Source organism: Simochromis diagramma, unplaced genomic scaffold (assembly GCF_900408965.1).
Source record: "Simochromis diagramma unplaced genomic scaffold, fSimDia1.1 OVJJ01000721.1, whole genome shotgun sequence".
Taxonomy (NCBI): Eukaryota; Metazoa; Chordata; class Actinopteri; order Cichliformes; family Cichlidae; genus Simochromis; species Simochromis diagramma.
Genome location: NW_024386890.1, coordinates 362,818 through 378,555, shown reverse-complemented (window position 1 = coordinate 378,555; position 15,738 = coordinate 362,818). Strand labels below are relative to the sequence as shown.

At 41.0% G+C, this 15,738-nt stretch overlaps 1 protein-coding gene across 2 annotated transcripts in view; it reads right to left on the bottom strand.

Moving 5' to 3' along the window:
* The window catches only part of hlcs (holocarboxylase synthetase (biotin-(proprionyl-CoA-carboxylase (ATP-hydrolysing)) ligase)), a 51,968-nt gene that overhangs the window by 10,415 nt on the left and 25,815 nt on the right, over window positions 1-15,738 (bottom strand). For both annotated transcript variants that reach the window (XM_040033713.1, XM_040033714.1), the window contains exon 7: window positions 313-380. In XM_040033713.1, coding sequence (XP_039889647.1) covers window positions 313-380 — 68 coding nt within the window. The remainder of the gene's footprint in view (window positions 1-312; window positions 381-15,738) is intronic.

The following is a 15,738-nucleotide window of genomic DNA, read 5'->3' as shown; positions in this document are numbered from 1 at the left end:
GTTGTCAAATAGGTTGGTGCACAGCTGACAGGCCTGACTGCTGCACAACACAACAGATGGTCCCAACGTCATTAAGAACAAAGCAAAGGGTTACTTTAAATGTCTTATATTTTAGATTCCTTAGAGTTATTTATACATTTTCTCTTTGCTGCATTATTCCATATATCTAGCTTCATGTATTTGATGTCTTCAGTTTGTATCTACAATGTGGAAGCAGTAAAAATAAAGAAAAAACATTAAATAACAGGGTGTGTCCAAATGTTGGACTGGTAGTCTACGTACAAAATGAAAATAAAAAATGAATGCACTGACCTCTTCCCTGGCTTTGTTGAGTAGCTACTACTATTAAACCCATGTCTCTTGGTAAGTGTACAGTCAGCCTGAGGAGAGACAGAAATGTGTCAAAGTGTCTCTGTGGGACATGTTTCAAAAATTCTCTTATGAAGTGAGACACACAGAGCAGCGAGTTCCAACGTGTTTATTTTACTCGCAAGGAAGCAAAAGTAACACAGTGAACGTCTAACGAATGCAACTGCTCACCGGGGCAAACCTGGTGTTTCATCTATACACTTCTGTCACGGCCAGGGGATCAGCAGGCCGCTGACTAGTAGCGGTCTCTTTCTCTCTCTCGCTCTCTCGCTCTCTCGCCAGGGCGGAACTCATGGTGGGTTCACGCCCTCGGCCCACGCCCCTCTGAAGAGGAAACACCTGGGCCTCATCAGTGCAGCCAGCATTTAAGCCAGGGAGTGGCTTCTACTCATCGCTGGATCGTTGTGTGTGACTCGCGTCAGTGCAGCCCAGCTCTGAGCAAGTTCTCTTTCGTTTCCCTGCGCAAAACCTCTAACGTGTGTTTCCTTCTGTACATAGATCCCCTGGACCCGACCCTGCATTCCCCGAGTGGATTCCTGTTTTTTGTGAGTGTTTGGAGAGAGACTGGTCACGATAGGAGAGAGTCAGAAGAGGAGCAAGTCTTTTCCCTACCTGGATTTCCCCGGAGCCTTTTCCCTGTCACCGCTTTGTATATAGCACTACCCCTGTACTATTTGTATATACACCTGGTGGAACAGTAATAAATACCAACTGTGCCTCTGAGTCCTGCGTGTGAGTCCTCAAGCAAACCGTGACACTTCCAGTGTTATCCTGGGAACAGATGTGTGTGACGCTCTTACAGAGAAACTTGGTGTGTTTGTACTGATTCCAACTGCTTTGGATAAAACACAGGAGAGGAGCCACAGCAGGCCCGTGCACAGAGACACGTTTCTTCAGCTTACTGTAAAGAGTGTTGTATAGCTGTAATCATTTTCTATAAGACCATCGGTGAAAGTGATATTCTTTGTCACACTAATGATGAATTCTCTTAATTCAGTCTCTCTACTAAATCCAACAATCTCACTAAATATGTGTTTATTTTTCCCAACCTGGCCACTCCAAACTGAGATCCAGGACAGTGACCAAGAAGAATCCAATAACGTAAGTTAACTAATCATTTATATAAGCGGTCCCCAACCTTTTTTGTGCCACAGACCGGTTTATGTCTGACAATATTTTCATGGACTGGTCTTTAAGGTTTCGCAGATACATACAAGGAAAAAAAAAAACCAGTACCGGTACCAAAAACAAAGAAGATTTATTCATAACACATAGGAAAGGACCCAAAGAAACCAAGTTAACGATAAAAATGATAAAAAATAACGATAAAAACCAATAAAATCCCTGAAAACCATAAATTTCACACCCGAGTGTCAACTCTCGCAGCCCGGTACCAAATGACTCACGGAACGGTCCGTAGCCCGGGGGTTGGGGACCGCTGATTTATATGATGAAGGAATGATGCAAAATGGGATGAGTCGGACTACAGAGATGAGGTCAACAGACTGACTGAGACTGACTGAGTGGTGTTCAGTTAACATCCTCCAACTGAACACCACGAAAACTAAAGAACTTATCTTGGACTTCAGGAAGGGCAGAGCAGACCCAGCCCCACTTTACATTCACGGGAACTGTGTGGAGAGGGTACACTCCATGAGGTTTCTGGGCGTGCAGATCTCTGATGACCTCTCCTGGACTGCAAATACCACGGCGGTGGTAAAAAAGGCCGAGCAGCGTCTCCACTTTCTGAGAGTGCTCAGGAGGAACAACCTGGAGGAGAGGCTGCTGGTGACATTTTACAGAGCCAAATAGAGAGCATCCTAATGTACGGCATAACAACATGGTATGCAGGGTGCTCAGCTGCGGACAGGAACGTACTGCAGAGGATCATCAACACAGCCCAGAAGATCACTGGCTGCTCTCTGCCCAGCCTGGAGGTCACTGCAAACTCTCGGTACCTCAGCAGAGCTGGCAATATCATCAAGGACCACTCTCACCCCAGCAACCAACTGTTTGAACTATTACCGTCAGGCCGACGGTACAGGTCACATAAAACCAGGACAAACAGATTCAGGGATAGCTTCTTTCCCAGAGCTATCACCATAGTAAATAAGCACCATACCGTCACTGCCATTATATTATGCTGCTATTCATACTGTCATTATATTAATGCTTCTATCCTGTATATATCGTACTTACTATTGTTTGAGTACTTGCGATTGTTTTATTGTACTTTTTATATTTTACATTTATATTTATTATTGAATCTTGCACCAAGGGAGTGGCACTCCAATTTCGTTGTACTCTGTACAATGACAATAAAGGCTATTCTATTCTATTCTAAAATACTTTGTGCATGTGTACTTTAGATAAGTCTGATTAGATATAGATAAGAGCACTATATGAATGTGTGTGTGATTAGGAGAATGAGACTTGGACTCAATTTAGCAGAAATGTGCTGCAGGAGAACCACGTCAATACAAAAGGATACAGTTAAAACAGTTTTAACAGACAGAACTAAATAAAAGCAAGTTTGCACAGGTAGGTTCAGTTTTTAGGTCCAGTAGGAGAAAAACAGACCATGTGACCATGAAGGAGACTGGACATGGTCAATAAATCTTGAACTGAAGCCTAAATTTCCAGTCCTATCTATGCTCTACACTCGTGTTTCCCTTCACCGTTCAAATGAAAGTCAGAATTTCAAATTTGAAAAGCACAGCCTTCCTCAGAGTGTCAGTATGCCTAGTAAAGGATTTGTTTTAAACAGCTCTCCTTAACCATGTGTCCATTACTGTTGGCTACAGTTCAATTCAATTCAATTCAATTTTATTTATATAGCGCCAAATCACAACATAAGTCGCCTCAAGGCGCTTCACACCAAACACTAGGGGTGCAACGATATTCGTATCGATATTGAACCGTTCGATACAGTGCTTTCGGTTCGGTACGCATATGTATCGAACAATACAACATTTGTAATTTATTTTATCAATTTTCCTTCTGACGATGCTGTCTGTGTTGAGCGCTCAGTGAATCTGTGTTCGACTACTCCGCCTAGGCTGCACTGTCGAGCGCAGATCCACTGAGCGCTCAACACAGACAGCATAGTCAGAAGGAAGAGCGCAGGGCAAGCTAGCGAGACAGAAGTTAAGCTCTACTTGCAACATTCAGATCTGGCGTTTGGAATTATTTTGGTTTTCATGTGACGTATGACCCTGAAGGTAAGCGAGTCATGGACTAAAGTAAAACAGTATGTTGGATGTGCCATGCAATGCTCAATTACATTGGTGTGAACTAGTGTGTTAGCGCAGTTAGCTCGTTAACGTGTTTGCCGTGTAGCCCCATGCACGGAGCGATCGGCGGTAGCTCGTTAACGGAGATTTGCCGTGTTGTGGCGTTAAGGTAATTTCAACGAGATTAACCTGAAAGCACTAGTGGGAACACAACGAATATGACTGCACATTTACGCCAACATCATCCTAGTGCAAAGACAAGTGGAAGCAGACAAAAAAAAAGCAAGCATGCTACTAACTTTAGCCGAGTCATTTAGACAGCTGTTAGCACATGATTCTCCTTATGCTGCTGAGAATATAGCCCAGAAGAAGCGGATAGTATAGCTTTTATTTTGGAAAGAGCCATTTCTCTGTAATAAACTCTCTTTTCCAAAGATGAGTGATTCCTCAATCAGATACAGGGCTTGCAATATCGCTAGCCCGACGTCCCGGAGCTAGCGATTTTTTCAGTCGGGCTACCAAAATCTATCTCTTCCCTGCCCGTCGGGCTATTGTAGGAAAAATATATGTCAATGCTTTTGCATTCTTTCAGAAATGTAGCTGGGTAATTATGTCATTGGCATCGGTGAGCCACTGTCAATATGTGACATATTGAAGTCGCGTTTGAATTTGCGCTTGTTTTTTTGCTTTCACTTTGCAATCGTGCGAACTGTGTATAGAGAGCGACAGCACTGATCTGTGAGTGATGATAATTTGTGCACCAATTCCTCTGACATCGTCTTATTAATCGTTAGCTTACTATGCAAACATGACAAGTGAAATCTCCCGCAGCAAGCTTAAACATGTGAGAGGTTGATCGCGCAGAGAATCGCTGAGCTTATGAGTGAGTGAGCGTGTAAAAGCATTTCAGTTCTGCTGAGCCAAATAAGACAGGTCAGGGTGAAGAAGTGACAGCCAAAGAAAAGCTTACCACAAAACGGAGAAGTTATGACAAATCAGACTATAAGGCAAAAAGAAAGTGCAGCTTTATGGTTTCATGGACAAAAGAATTTCTGTGGCTGCAATATGATGAGCTAAATAACCAGGGCTGCACATAAGTGGTCCGCAGGTGCGCATTCGCTGTCAAAATAAAAAACACGCACAAGGGTTAGGGTTAAATTTAAAAACTGTACTTTTGAGTTAAAATATATATTTATAATTTTAATAAATGACAAATTAAAAATGCATGAACATTTTTTTGTATCGAAAAAATATCGAACCGTGACACCAAAGTATCGAACCGAACCGAACCGTGAATTTTGTGTATCGTTGCACCCCTACCAAACACTTATGTATCTGGTGGCTGGGCCTTAGTCCATGGGGCCCGGCCGGGCACAGCCCATAAAAGGGAGATGGGCCCATCCTCCTGTAGGCCCACCACTCGCAGGAGGCACCGTGGGGGTCAGGGGCAATGTGTGTTGGAGGCAGAGGTGGAGCCAGACATTTGCAACACCCAGGGCTTAGCCCAAAAGGGTAGTATGCATGTGGGATTTTTTTTTTTTGTTGTTGGGGGGGGGGGTTAGAAATGACTGAATGATTAATTGGCTCTGTTTGAGTTTTGTTCAAAAAAGAATGACTTCATATAGGGAAAAATATATATCACATATGCAGGACACCTTAAACTAGTTTTTTAATTAAGCAGCAAGGCAGAACAAAGTCGGGCTGTATCAAGACACAGGGACTAAACCCCAATTCAACCAGACCCAGAACTGATCCGGAATTAAAACAGGACTACTGAGGACTTAACCAAGACAGAACCAGAATCAGAACTAGATGATAGTAGCACTAAAAATCATCATAGACCTGCACTACACTTATTTTTTAATTCTACCAAAGTCCACTATTTAGATTGAGAAAAGTTTATATAATTATCCAGCCTTGTTGTGCAAACAAGCCTGCATAACTTAATAAATATAGAATTTGAAAAATAACAAACCTAAAAAGAAACACTAGGTACGAGATACATGAGGACCTATGATACGGTGATACTTTTGGTAAACAACCATTTGACTAACATGTGTCTCACCTGCTCTTGTTCATCTCTGTTCTGTCCTCATTCTCCTCTCTCTCCCTCTCTGTTCCTCCCTCCCCCTCTCTGCTCCTCTCTCCCTCTTTGTGCTGACAATCATCAAATATACAGTTGAAACCAGATATGTACTCTTCAGATAAAAACACTTTTTTAATTGTAACATCATATCAGACTAAATGTTTATTTTTTTAGATTGATAAATATAAAAAACATATTTGTTAACTTTAAGAGTAAAGAGAGAAACTATCTGTATTTCTTAATTGCAAATGGCACCAAATTGTATTCAAACTGAGCCACACTTATGGAGCTCCACAGTTCTGTTCCTGGTGTTTTGGTTGACATCTCTTGATTTTCCCATGTCACAGAAACAGGCTCTGTGTTTTGCCTTATATGCATCCACAGCTGTGCCACCAATTTACTCACATGGACTCTACTAACCTATCAGAAGCTTCTTCAGCTCAGAATGGCATCGTCTGGAGTTTTCTTATTAATTAACAATAAACTTAGTGTATATGTGCTCCTAAATTTGATGAAAGTGATAATAAATAGACAGCTCTGTCTCTCTTTATTCTGACATTTAACTAATTCAAAATATATTTCAATATTTATCTAAAACAAAAGTTTACTCTAAATTGATGTTGTACAGTAAAAGTGTTTTATGTTTTCTCCCTAAAGTGTATGTAAATATCTGGTTACAAATGTGAATATCCTGCTGTGTACTGAAATCCCTCTTGTTTTGCATAGAAATATACTGAACAACATACAAAGCATAATATATAAAATAACATTTACCTGAGTTTTTTCTTTGAAAGAAGCCTCTAATGTCCATTCTTATATTTCAGTACATAACTGGAACCGATTTAGTCGGGGAGGGTAACAACTGAAAATATGAAATAAACACACGTAAGCTAAGACTCTCTAAAAAAAAAAAATAGCATTTGTTCGGCTTTTCATTTCGCCATTTGTTGATTCACTTGAAGAGCAAGTAACGTAATATTGGTCAAGTGATCAGTTTGACATCAATCTTTCGTGATTCACCGTCATATTTACATTATTTGTACGGTACGAATGATTTGCTTTGGTACCTGCTCAAACTTAAGCTCTCCTTAGTATGGCTGGCTCCGTTTCTCCACCTGCACCCACAAGCGCTACAATGGGAAAGTCAAAGGAGCTCAGCATGGATCTGAAAAAGCAAATTATTGACTTGAACAAGTCAGGAAAGTCACTTGGGGCCATTTCAAAGCAGCTGCATGTCCCAAGAGCAACAGTGCAAACAACTGTTTGTAAGTATAAAGTGCATGGCACTGTTTCGTCACTGCCAAGATCAGGAAGAAAACACAAGCTATCACCTGCTGCTGAGAGAAAATTGGTCAGGAGGGTGAAGAGTCAACCAAGAATCACCAAAAAGCAGATCTGCTAAAAATTAGAAGCTGCTGGAACACAGGTGTCATTGTCCACAGTCAAACGTGTTTTGCATCTCCATGGACTAAGAGGCTGCCATGCAAGAAGGAAGCCCTCGCTCCAAAAGTGGCACCTTAAGGCTCGACTGAAGTTTGCTGCTGATCACGTGGACAAAGATAAGACCTTCTGGAGGAAAGTTCTGTGGTCAGACGAAACAAAAATCGAGCTTTTTGGCCACAATGTCCAGCAATATGTTTGGAGGAGAAAAGGTGAGGCCTTTAACCCCAACAACACCATGCCTACAATCAAGCATGGTGGTGGGAGTATTATGCTGTGGGGCTGTTTTGCTGCCAATGGAACTGGTGATTTACAGAGAGTCAACGGGATAATGAAGAAGGAGGATTACCTTCACATTCTTCAACATAACCTAAAATCATCAGCACGAAGGTTGGGTCTTGGGCACAGTTGGGTGTCCCAAGAGGACAATGACCCCAAACACACATCAAAAGTGGTAAAGGAATGGCTAAATCAGGCTAGAATAAGTGTTTTAGAATGGCCTTCCCAAAGTCCTGACTTAAACCCCATTGAAAACGTGGACAATGCTGAAGAAACAAGTCCATGTCAGAAAGCCATCAAATGAAACAGGTTTTATCCCTGGTAGATGGTCATTTAATAATGTCCGTTTATTATTAAATACAATTTACTCAGGTTATGGAAAAGAGGTTAAAACAGCAGTACTTTCTCTGGACGCTCAAAAAGCGTTTGATCAGATTGAATGGTCTTATATATTTGAGACTCTAAAACAATTTGGTTTTGGGGAGTACTTTAGGGATTGGATTAAAATGATTTATCTGTGTCCGGTGTCCTGTATTCTCACTAATGCAGATAAATCCTCTCCCTTTCAATTACAACGCGGGGTGAGACAGGGGGATCCCCTCTCACCGCTTCTTTTTGATATAGCCCTGGAGCACCTAGCCATTAACATAAGAAACCACCCAGGTATACAGGGAGTTAAATTTGGGAATGTGGAAAGTCTTGTTAACATGTATGCAGATGACTTACTGATCTGCCTTTCCAAACCAGAAATCTCACTCCCTAATCTTTTAAATTGTATTAAACACTTTGGGAAATTATCAGGATATATGATCAATTGGGATAAATCTGAATTTATGCCAATAACAGATAATCTATGCCCAAAGTTCCTCAGCTCACTCCCATTCAAATTAGTAACTACGTCTTTTACCTATCTTGGTCTTAAGATCTCTAAAAATCCCAAACTCCTATATAAATTGAATTTCCTGGAAATGCTGGATAAGCTCAAAGAGGATATTAGAAAATGGAAACTGCTTCCTCTGTCTCTGATCGGTCGAATAAATGCAGTTAGAATGGTGTCTTTGCCACGATTTTTATATCTTTTTCAAAACCTTCCTATTCACTTGCCACTTACATTTTTTAAGCAGCTTGATTCATTGATTCACTCATTCATTTGGGCAGGAAAACCCCCTCGGATATCCATGGCTCATCTTCAAAAAAACACTTCCTGTGTTAGGTCTCCCTGTGTTTAGACATTATTATTGGGCAGCAAATTCAAATTCTTCAAATTCAAGAGCTCTATTGCACTGGCAGTGGGGTTCGCCTATTGATTATGGTCATGACAAGCTTCCGATCTGGCTCCAGGTAGAGGCAGCAACAGTATCTGAAGCCTCATTACCGGTCTTATTGTTTTCTAACACGGGTTCTTTTAACAATTCGCTCAGTCGTAATTTTGTTGTTAAACACTCCTTAAAGATATTAAGTCAAATTAGGAAATCTCTCAAACTACCTGATTTTTCAGTAGGAATGCCAATAATACATAACTACTTGTTTAAACCAGGTAAAATGGATAGGGTGTTTTTAGAATGGGGGGAAAGGGGATTGAAATACATTGAGGACTTATATACAGATGACAAATTTATGTCCTTCCTTCAACTTCAAGAAAAGTTTCAATTACCTCAATCACATTTTTTTCGTTATCTTCAAATAAGGAATTTTGTTCAACAAAACTTTTCAGACTTTCCACTGAAGCCACGAAGTTATACTTACTTTGATATAATTCGGAAAGCAGATTTTAAACATTTGATATCTCAATTTGTTAAGTGCTTTACAATCCCAGTTGATTCCGACAGAATTAAGAAAACATGGGCTGAAGACTTCGGGGTCCCTCTGTCTGAAGACCAATGGTCAAATTGTTTGTCCAATATTCAGAAAGGCTCAATAAATGCCAGATATAAACTAATCCAGTTTAAAGTCATTCATAGACTACACTTTTCTAAACTTAAACTTAACCGGATCTATAATTCTGTATCCCCCTTATGTGACAGATGTAAAGTCGGTGAAGGTTCCCTTGCACATTTATTTTGGCATTGCCCGGTTTTGAATGCTTTTTGGAGCCGGATTTTTGTGTGGTTTTCAAACCAATTTAGAAAAAAAAAGTACCACGTGATGGTACATTGGCTATACTTGGATCATTTGCATTAGTCAAATCTTTTTCCTTTTCACAAAAACAGATAATTACAATGGGTATGCTGGCTGCAAAGAAACTTATTCTTTTACAGTGGTGGTCTTCTTCGGCCCCGTGTTTTAACAGGTGGCTTAATGAGATGGTGTCTGTGGCCAGGGTGGAGCAGATAAGATTTGATAGAGAGGGGAAACTGGCGAGTTTTTGTATGATTTGGCAACCATTTCTAGAATTCTTAAAAAAAAAACAACTGATCATAATTCATACCTCACACTCCACGTGAATTATTTTATTTGTTTTTTTTTTTAAGTTTTTTTCTTCCTCTTCTTTTTCTTCTTTTTTCCTTTCTTTTTTTTTTTTCCTTTCATGCTTATAAGTTCACAAATGTTAAAAACAGTAATTGTTCTTGGTTGATTTTGTATAAGCATGTTATGTTTAGTTTAAATGCAAAAATAAAATTTAAGAAAAAAAAAAAAAGAAAGCCATCAAATGTAACTGAACTGCACCAATTCTGTCAAGAGGAGTGGTCAAAGATTCAACCAGAAGCTTGTGGATGGCTACCAAAAGTGCCTAATTGATGTGAAAATGGCTAAGGGACATGTAACCAAATATTAGCACTGCTGTATGTATATTTTTGACCCAGCAGATGTGATCACTTTTTTCCATTAACCCATAATAAAGTCATTAAAGAACCAAACTTTGTGAATGTTTTTTGTGACAAAGAAGTATCTGTTCCAATCACTCTATCAGAGAAAAATCAGTTTTATAAATAACGGGACACTCGGTAGAGCCATTATATTATATTCTTACAAGTATGTAAACTTTTGACCACAACTGTATGTATGAATGACATAATGCTTTTAGACTATAAGTCACATTGAACAACACATCCATATAAAACTTAATCTATGACACATTTATGGCCTTTATCTAGCTCTCATCAATCTTCAGTTAAATGCACAAGCATGTGTTTGGACTGTGGGAGGAAGCCAGAGCAACCAGAGAGGGGACTCAAACGCACCAGGACAGCAGGCTAGCCAGCAGCCTTCCTGCTGGGAGGTGCTACTGCTCACCACTGCACCACCATGCTGCCCAGAAGTCTTGTAATTTGGCCTGGGGACAAATAAAAAGAACACTTTTCTTCTCTGAGTTTCACTGTTGTTTCACTGACCCGAGCACTTTTTTCTATGCTCTTCGTATGTTTGTATCATTTCAATACTTGGGGTTAGTATACTGCCATTACATTTGGTATGTAAACTGGAGCAAGCGGGGCTCGACCACACCAACCTTCCGATTAGCAGGTGACCTGCTTTCCCACCTGAGCTACAGCCACCCACAAAAATTTAAGAAGATGAATTTATATGGACTGCATACCCAGGGAAAAGCATTGACCTTTACGCAGCAGCAGAATCATTTTCAGGAGCTCCGCTGACATCCCAACCACAGCCAGGCAGCAGGTCATTGGTACAATGAAGCTGAACATTTACTCTGCAAGGTTCTAATCACTGATCCAAGCACTGTGTTTACATTCAGCTCCAAATGCAATTAAAGCTCAGTCACTGACTCAAGGCAACTGTTGGTCAGTGAATACAGACTGAAGCAGCACACTCTTTCTGCTGTTGTAATGCAAAGTTGGTGTGGGGTCAATCAAGCTTAAGCTCAGTCCCAGTGAGAGGGTTTCCCAGCTGTGCTTAGAGCTTTGTAGCACGCTGCCTGTAAGAAATGTTTCCAGCTCAGGGACGTGTGAGAGGACAGGCTGTGTAACCTCCACTGTAACCTATATTAGCAATGAATTCATAGGCCTTTAGGCTCATAGCCAAGGTCATTGGTACAGGTGATTATGATATGTGTTGTAGGACAGACATAATAGTGACAGGGCCTCGTATGAACCCCCCTCCCCCCACTCCAGTCCCTCTGGCTTGTCCACTGAAGGTCAGGAGTAAGAGCAAAATTTACATCAGTCTTGAAAGGATATCTTTTGGATATGATGAGCTGACAGTAAAGAGGAGGAATGTAGCCGAATCTTTTTCCCTGTTTTAAAGACATGTTTGTTTCGGATCACAGGGGTTTTCAAACCCTTTGTCATCGCTGCAGTGGTGATTTGAAAAATGTCGCCTCATGCTGGAGTTAACGCATTCACAAGATTTTCAGAAAACTGTGACTTTGACCTTGAGCTGGAGGTTATTGAAATTCACATTTTTAGTAGATACACCTCTGGTGTCAGTTTCAAAATGCTACGTTGCCTCATTCTTGAGTTGTTGCCTTCACAACAGGTGGGTGTCCATGCTGCCTGCCCACCTGCCCGTTGGGTGATGAATACAGCCAAACAGCCTCTTAAGGCTGAGGGGTAAAAACAGGTGACAGCACACATTTTAATAATGTTTCTGGTGCCCAATAACTGGCACCATGTGCTCACTTCTAAAAGGTCTTGAAAACTGATATTAGTCTGTGACATCATCACAGACTAATATAATATATTTGTATTTAAATGAAGTTGCAGTCGAATGGTTAAACCACGACACCAAATAATTCAGTAAGTACACAGAGTGGGGAGGGCTGGAAGTGGCTGAACCAGAATTAGTTTGTAAAAATGGTGCAACTTCAGTGATGTGGAACTGGTTTGGTGTTTGTCCGTCAGATACCCACCAAAGCACATTTGTTTCGTAGAACATGCAAGTGGGCCATCGTTATTGCCGTATTTGTCGGACTAAGGTGCTCGTAAATCTGGGAGTAATCTGGGTCCTAAACTCCGTCCCATTCTGGTCCCAAAGTCAAACGAACACTGCAGCATCACTGAGAGTTAAAAACTGTCTAAATTCTTTCATCTTTAATAAAACGATCAGCATTGCTGCTTTACCAGGTGTAACAATTAAGTTTAACATCCAGGCATCCATGAAAACCGAATTTATTACATTTAACGGCGTTAGACGTTAGCAGGAAGTTAGCGGAAGTTAGCTCGCTAGCTTCCACCTAAACATGCTATAGCATGTTCTGACTGAGAGATTTCTGAAACAATTCAAACGTACAGCTCTGCTATCACTTCCAACATAAATGAAGACAGAAAACTAAACAGCAGTGACGTTTGTAGGGTTACTGAAGTTGGGCTAGCTGGTATATAATGATGTGCTACGTGATCGCTAGCGACACAGCTATGTTAGCATAAACACAGTGAAGCTGGAGGATGAACGCTAACTTTATTCCACTCGATAAAAGTTAATGTGAAGGTTCCTGATGGTTAGAGACAAATGCAATCGCATGGCAGGATGCTGTAAACGGACCAAACTTCAGTCAGGAGAACAACTGAGATAATCCATCCACAATACCAGGTTAGTCATTAATATACTGCAACAACATGGGAATAGAGCAGCTGTGATAGAATACAGCATTAATGAATCAATGGTACAGAAGTGGAGGAAGCAAGAAGAATGAGTTGAATAAAGTTTGATTTATCTGACTGCTTTGTTTCGCTTAATATGCCTTATAATCCCGTGCAGTTTATGGTCCAAAAAATACGTATTTGACCTTTTTATTTGGCACACTGCAGTTTAATGTTGCAAAGCACCTCTTTTTAACTTCAGTGGATATTATACATGGTTATGCTCAGGATATGTCAGCCCATTTCTACTGGAAATGCCTTTTGGTTAAGCTTTCAGCAAGGAATTTGCATTTGCACTGTTACATTTTTATATAGCTTTAATGTACATAAAACAGCTGCTTGTTTAAATGAAAATAAATGGATGGGTTTTTTGCGCTAGTAAAGTTGTGGAGTTGTATTTTATCTCGCATCAATTATATTGTCACTTATATCGTTATCACAAATTTTCAAATATATATCGTGATAAATATTTTTGGCCATATCGCCCTGCTCTATAAAGCAGCACATTTGACACACAGAGAGAGGAGGAGCACGCTCTGAACTCTGTTTAGGTGGCAGCCGAGCCGAGGGGGTCACCCTCAGACCCCGTAGGTAGGTCAGGAGGATAAACGGCCGCCACCCGAGTCATCCTGTGATGAGGAGCTACATGCCATCTTTCACACACAGCTATGAGGCAGCAAACAAAGAGAAGAGTGGAGTCTGGTTTTTACTGAACAGCTTTCACGTCCATCCAAACCACGGATGTGTCCTAAAACACACACACGATGAAGACTTTCCAAACACAGATTATTGCATCCTCCAACGTTGCCACCAGCCGCCCAGGTCCACATCACTCACCACTTACTTCCCAGATTAAAGCATCCCAGATGAAAAGATTATTCCTGCCATCAATTCTCATTTTAAAAAAAGGATTTGCAGTAGATAAACGTGTTTGCATTGATGCTGGTGCAGCAACAAAGGGATGATCAATAAGGGAGGACAAACTAATCTGTAAATGTGATTAATTGAGCTAATCCTGTATACTCTGGAGCAGCAGAAATTATCATTTCCAAATAGCATTATTGGAAGTGATCAATGAGAGAGGGCTGCTCCATTACTAGCGGCCAGCTGAGGCACCAACGACCTTGCCTTGCTGACTGCCTGGTGTGGAAAGACCAGCAATGCTCAACAATCCATTAGAGTCAGCGCCTTAAAATGAATGGGATGCAAATCAGTCTGTACACAGCATGTCACAATGGAGTGTGTTTCTGGTACATAAAGAGCACGTTGGACTACGCGACTCTACCTGTAGCTAGCTTTTACCTTCAGCTTGATTTCAGAGTCTGGAGTTTATCTTCCTTTGCACTCACACACTGCAAACTCGTGTCTGCTGCATGCTTTAAATGGATACAACAGACACGGGTTTGCAATCAAGAACCAAAGAAGGCGATTTGCTCCATGCACAGCTATGGGCTTCACACACAGTAGTGTAGCACATACACACCAACTGACCTCCTCTGCAGGTTTGGTGCTGTTTTGACTTCATCACTGAAACAGACTTTTGCATGCCTTCGTCATCACTGTGTAAAGCGTGACCTAAGTGGCGCTGTGTGGGAACAGCTAATTGCAGCTGACCTCTGCTTAAACTTAAAGACCCTCCAGTGGCTCCTCATTTCTGTTTCTGTCATCACTGACTAGTGCAGCCATCGTTTTTGTTCAGAATCATCACAGAGAGCCTGATAAGTATTTCTTTAAGGAACACTGAGCTTCTTGGTGCCACCATCTTTCCTGCAGGATGGCTTGCGTTGCACTGGATTCCGCAGCACAGGACTGAGTCAAACACGCCTCCATATGTTTCTCCAAATACGACGCGGAGGACGTTTAGGCATCTGCTTCCAATTTTTTATAATTGCAGGTGGAGCATGCAAGGTCAACTAGGGCAATTTGATTTTTATGGTCTAACCTGTTGCCACAGAAGAGGAATCCATGTTGTTTCCACCACAGCCGTTGTGCAGCATGTACTGTTCACAGGAAACAGGACCTCGTCCCACACACACACACACACACCGTTAGCCTGGAAGTTCGATTGCTTGTCCAAACAAACGGTGAGTGGACAACTGGAAAAACAATCTCGTAAGGTTGTTTTTTTTGTTCACAGAATTTTCCTATTTGTGTGACTCTTACACCAAAACACCATTTTCTAACATTATTTACGGAGGCTGCAATTTCACAGTAGTTTTTACGAAGCCAATGGTTTTAAACTGGGTTATTCAAAAATACGTTTCACAGAACAATGAAAACTGACTCTTTATGACCACAAGTGCAAATCCACTACTGCTTCTCTTCATTTATGCATGTCAGTTTTTGACTGAAAAATAAGGGAAATATAATACAAGAGCAAAAAGTGGACCCTTGGGTTTTCATGTCCAAGTTCTTACAAAGACGTGAACATGTAGTCAGTGTTGCTGCAGACCCAGGGATCAAGTTCAGCACAGCAGGAAAAGAATCATTATGCTCTCCAGGCTAGCTGAGTGGCCTCTCGTAGTCTCTCATGTTTTTCACCAATAAACACTTCAGCACGTTAACAAACCTTAACAAAACACCAACTGCTTACTGATATGCCCACCAGTCCCATCAACGCTCACACTAAAAATCAACTATGAGGAAAATAATGACAGGAAACAGCATACGGCTCGAGCGGAAGATTTGATTAGAGCAAGTCTAATGTCACAGTCTTACAATGCAGGTTTGCAATGGTTAAACAGTTCGTGTTTTCATGTTCACTTCTTCTTCTTTTTATTACTTAAGTTACTGT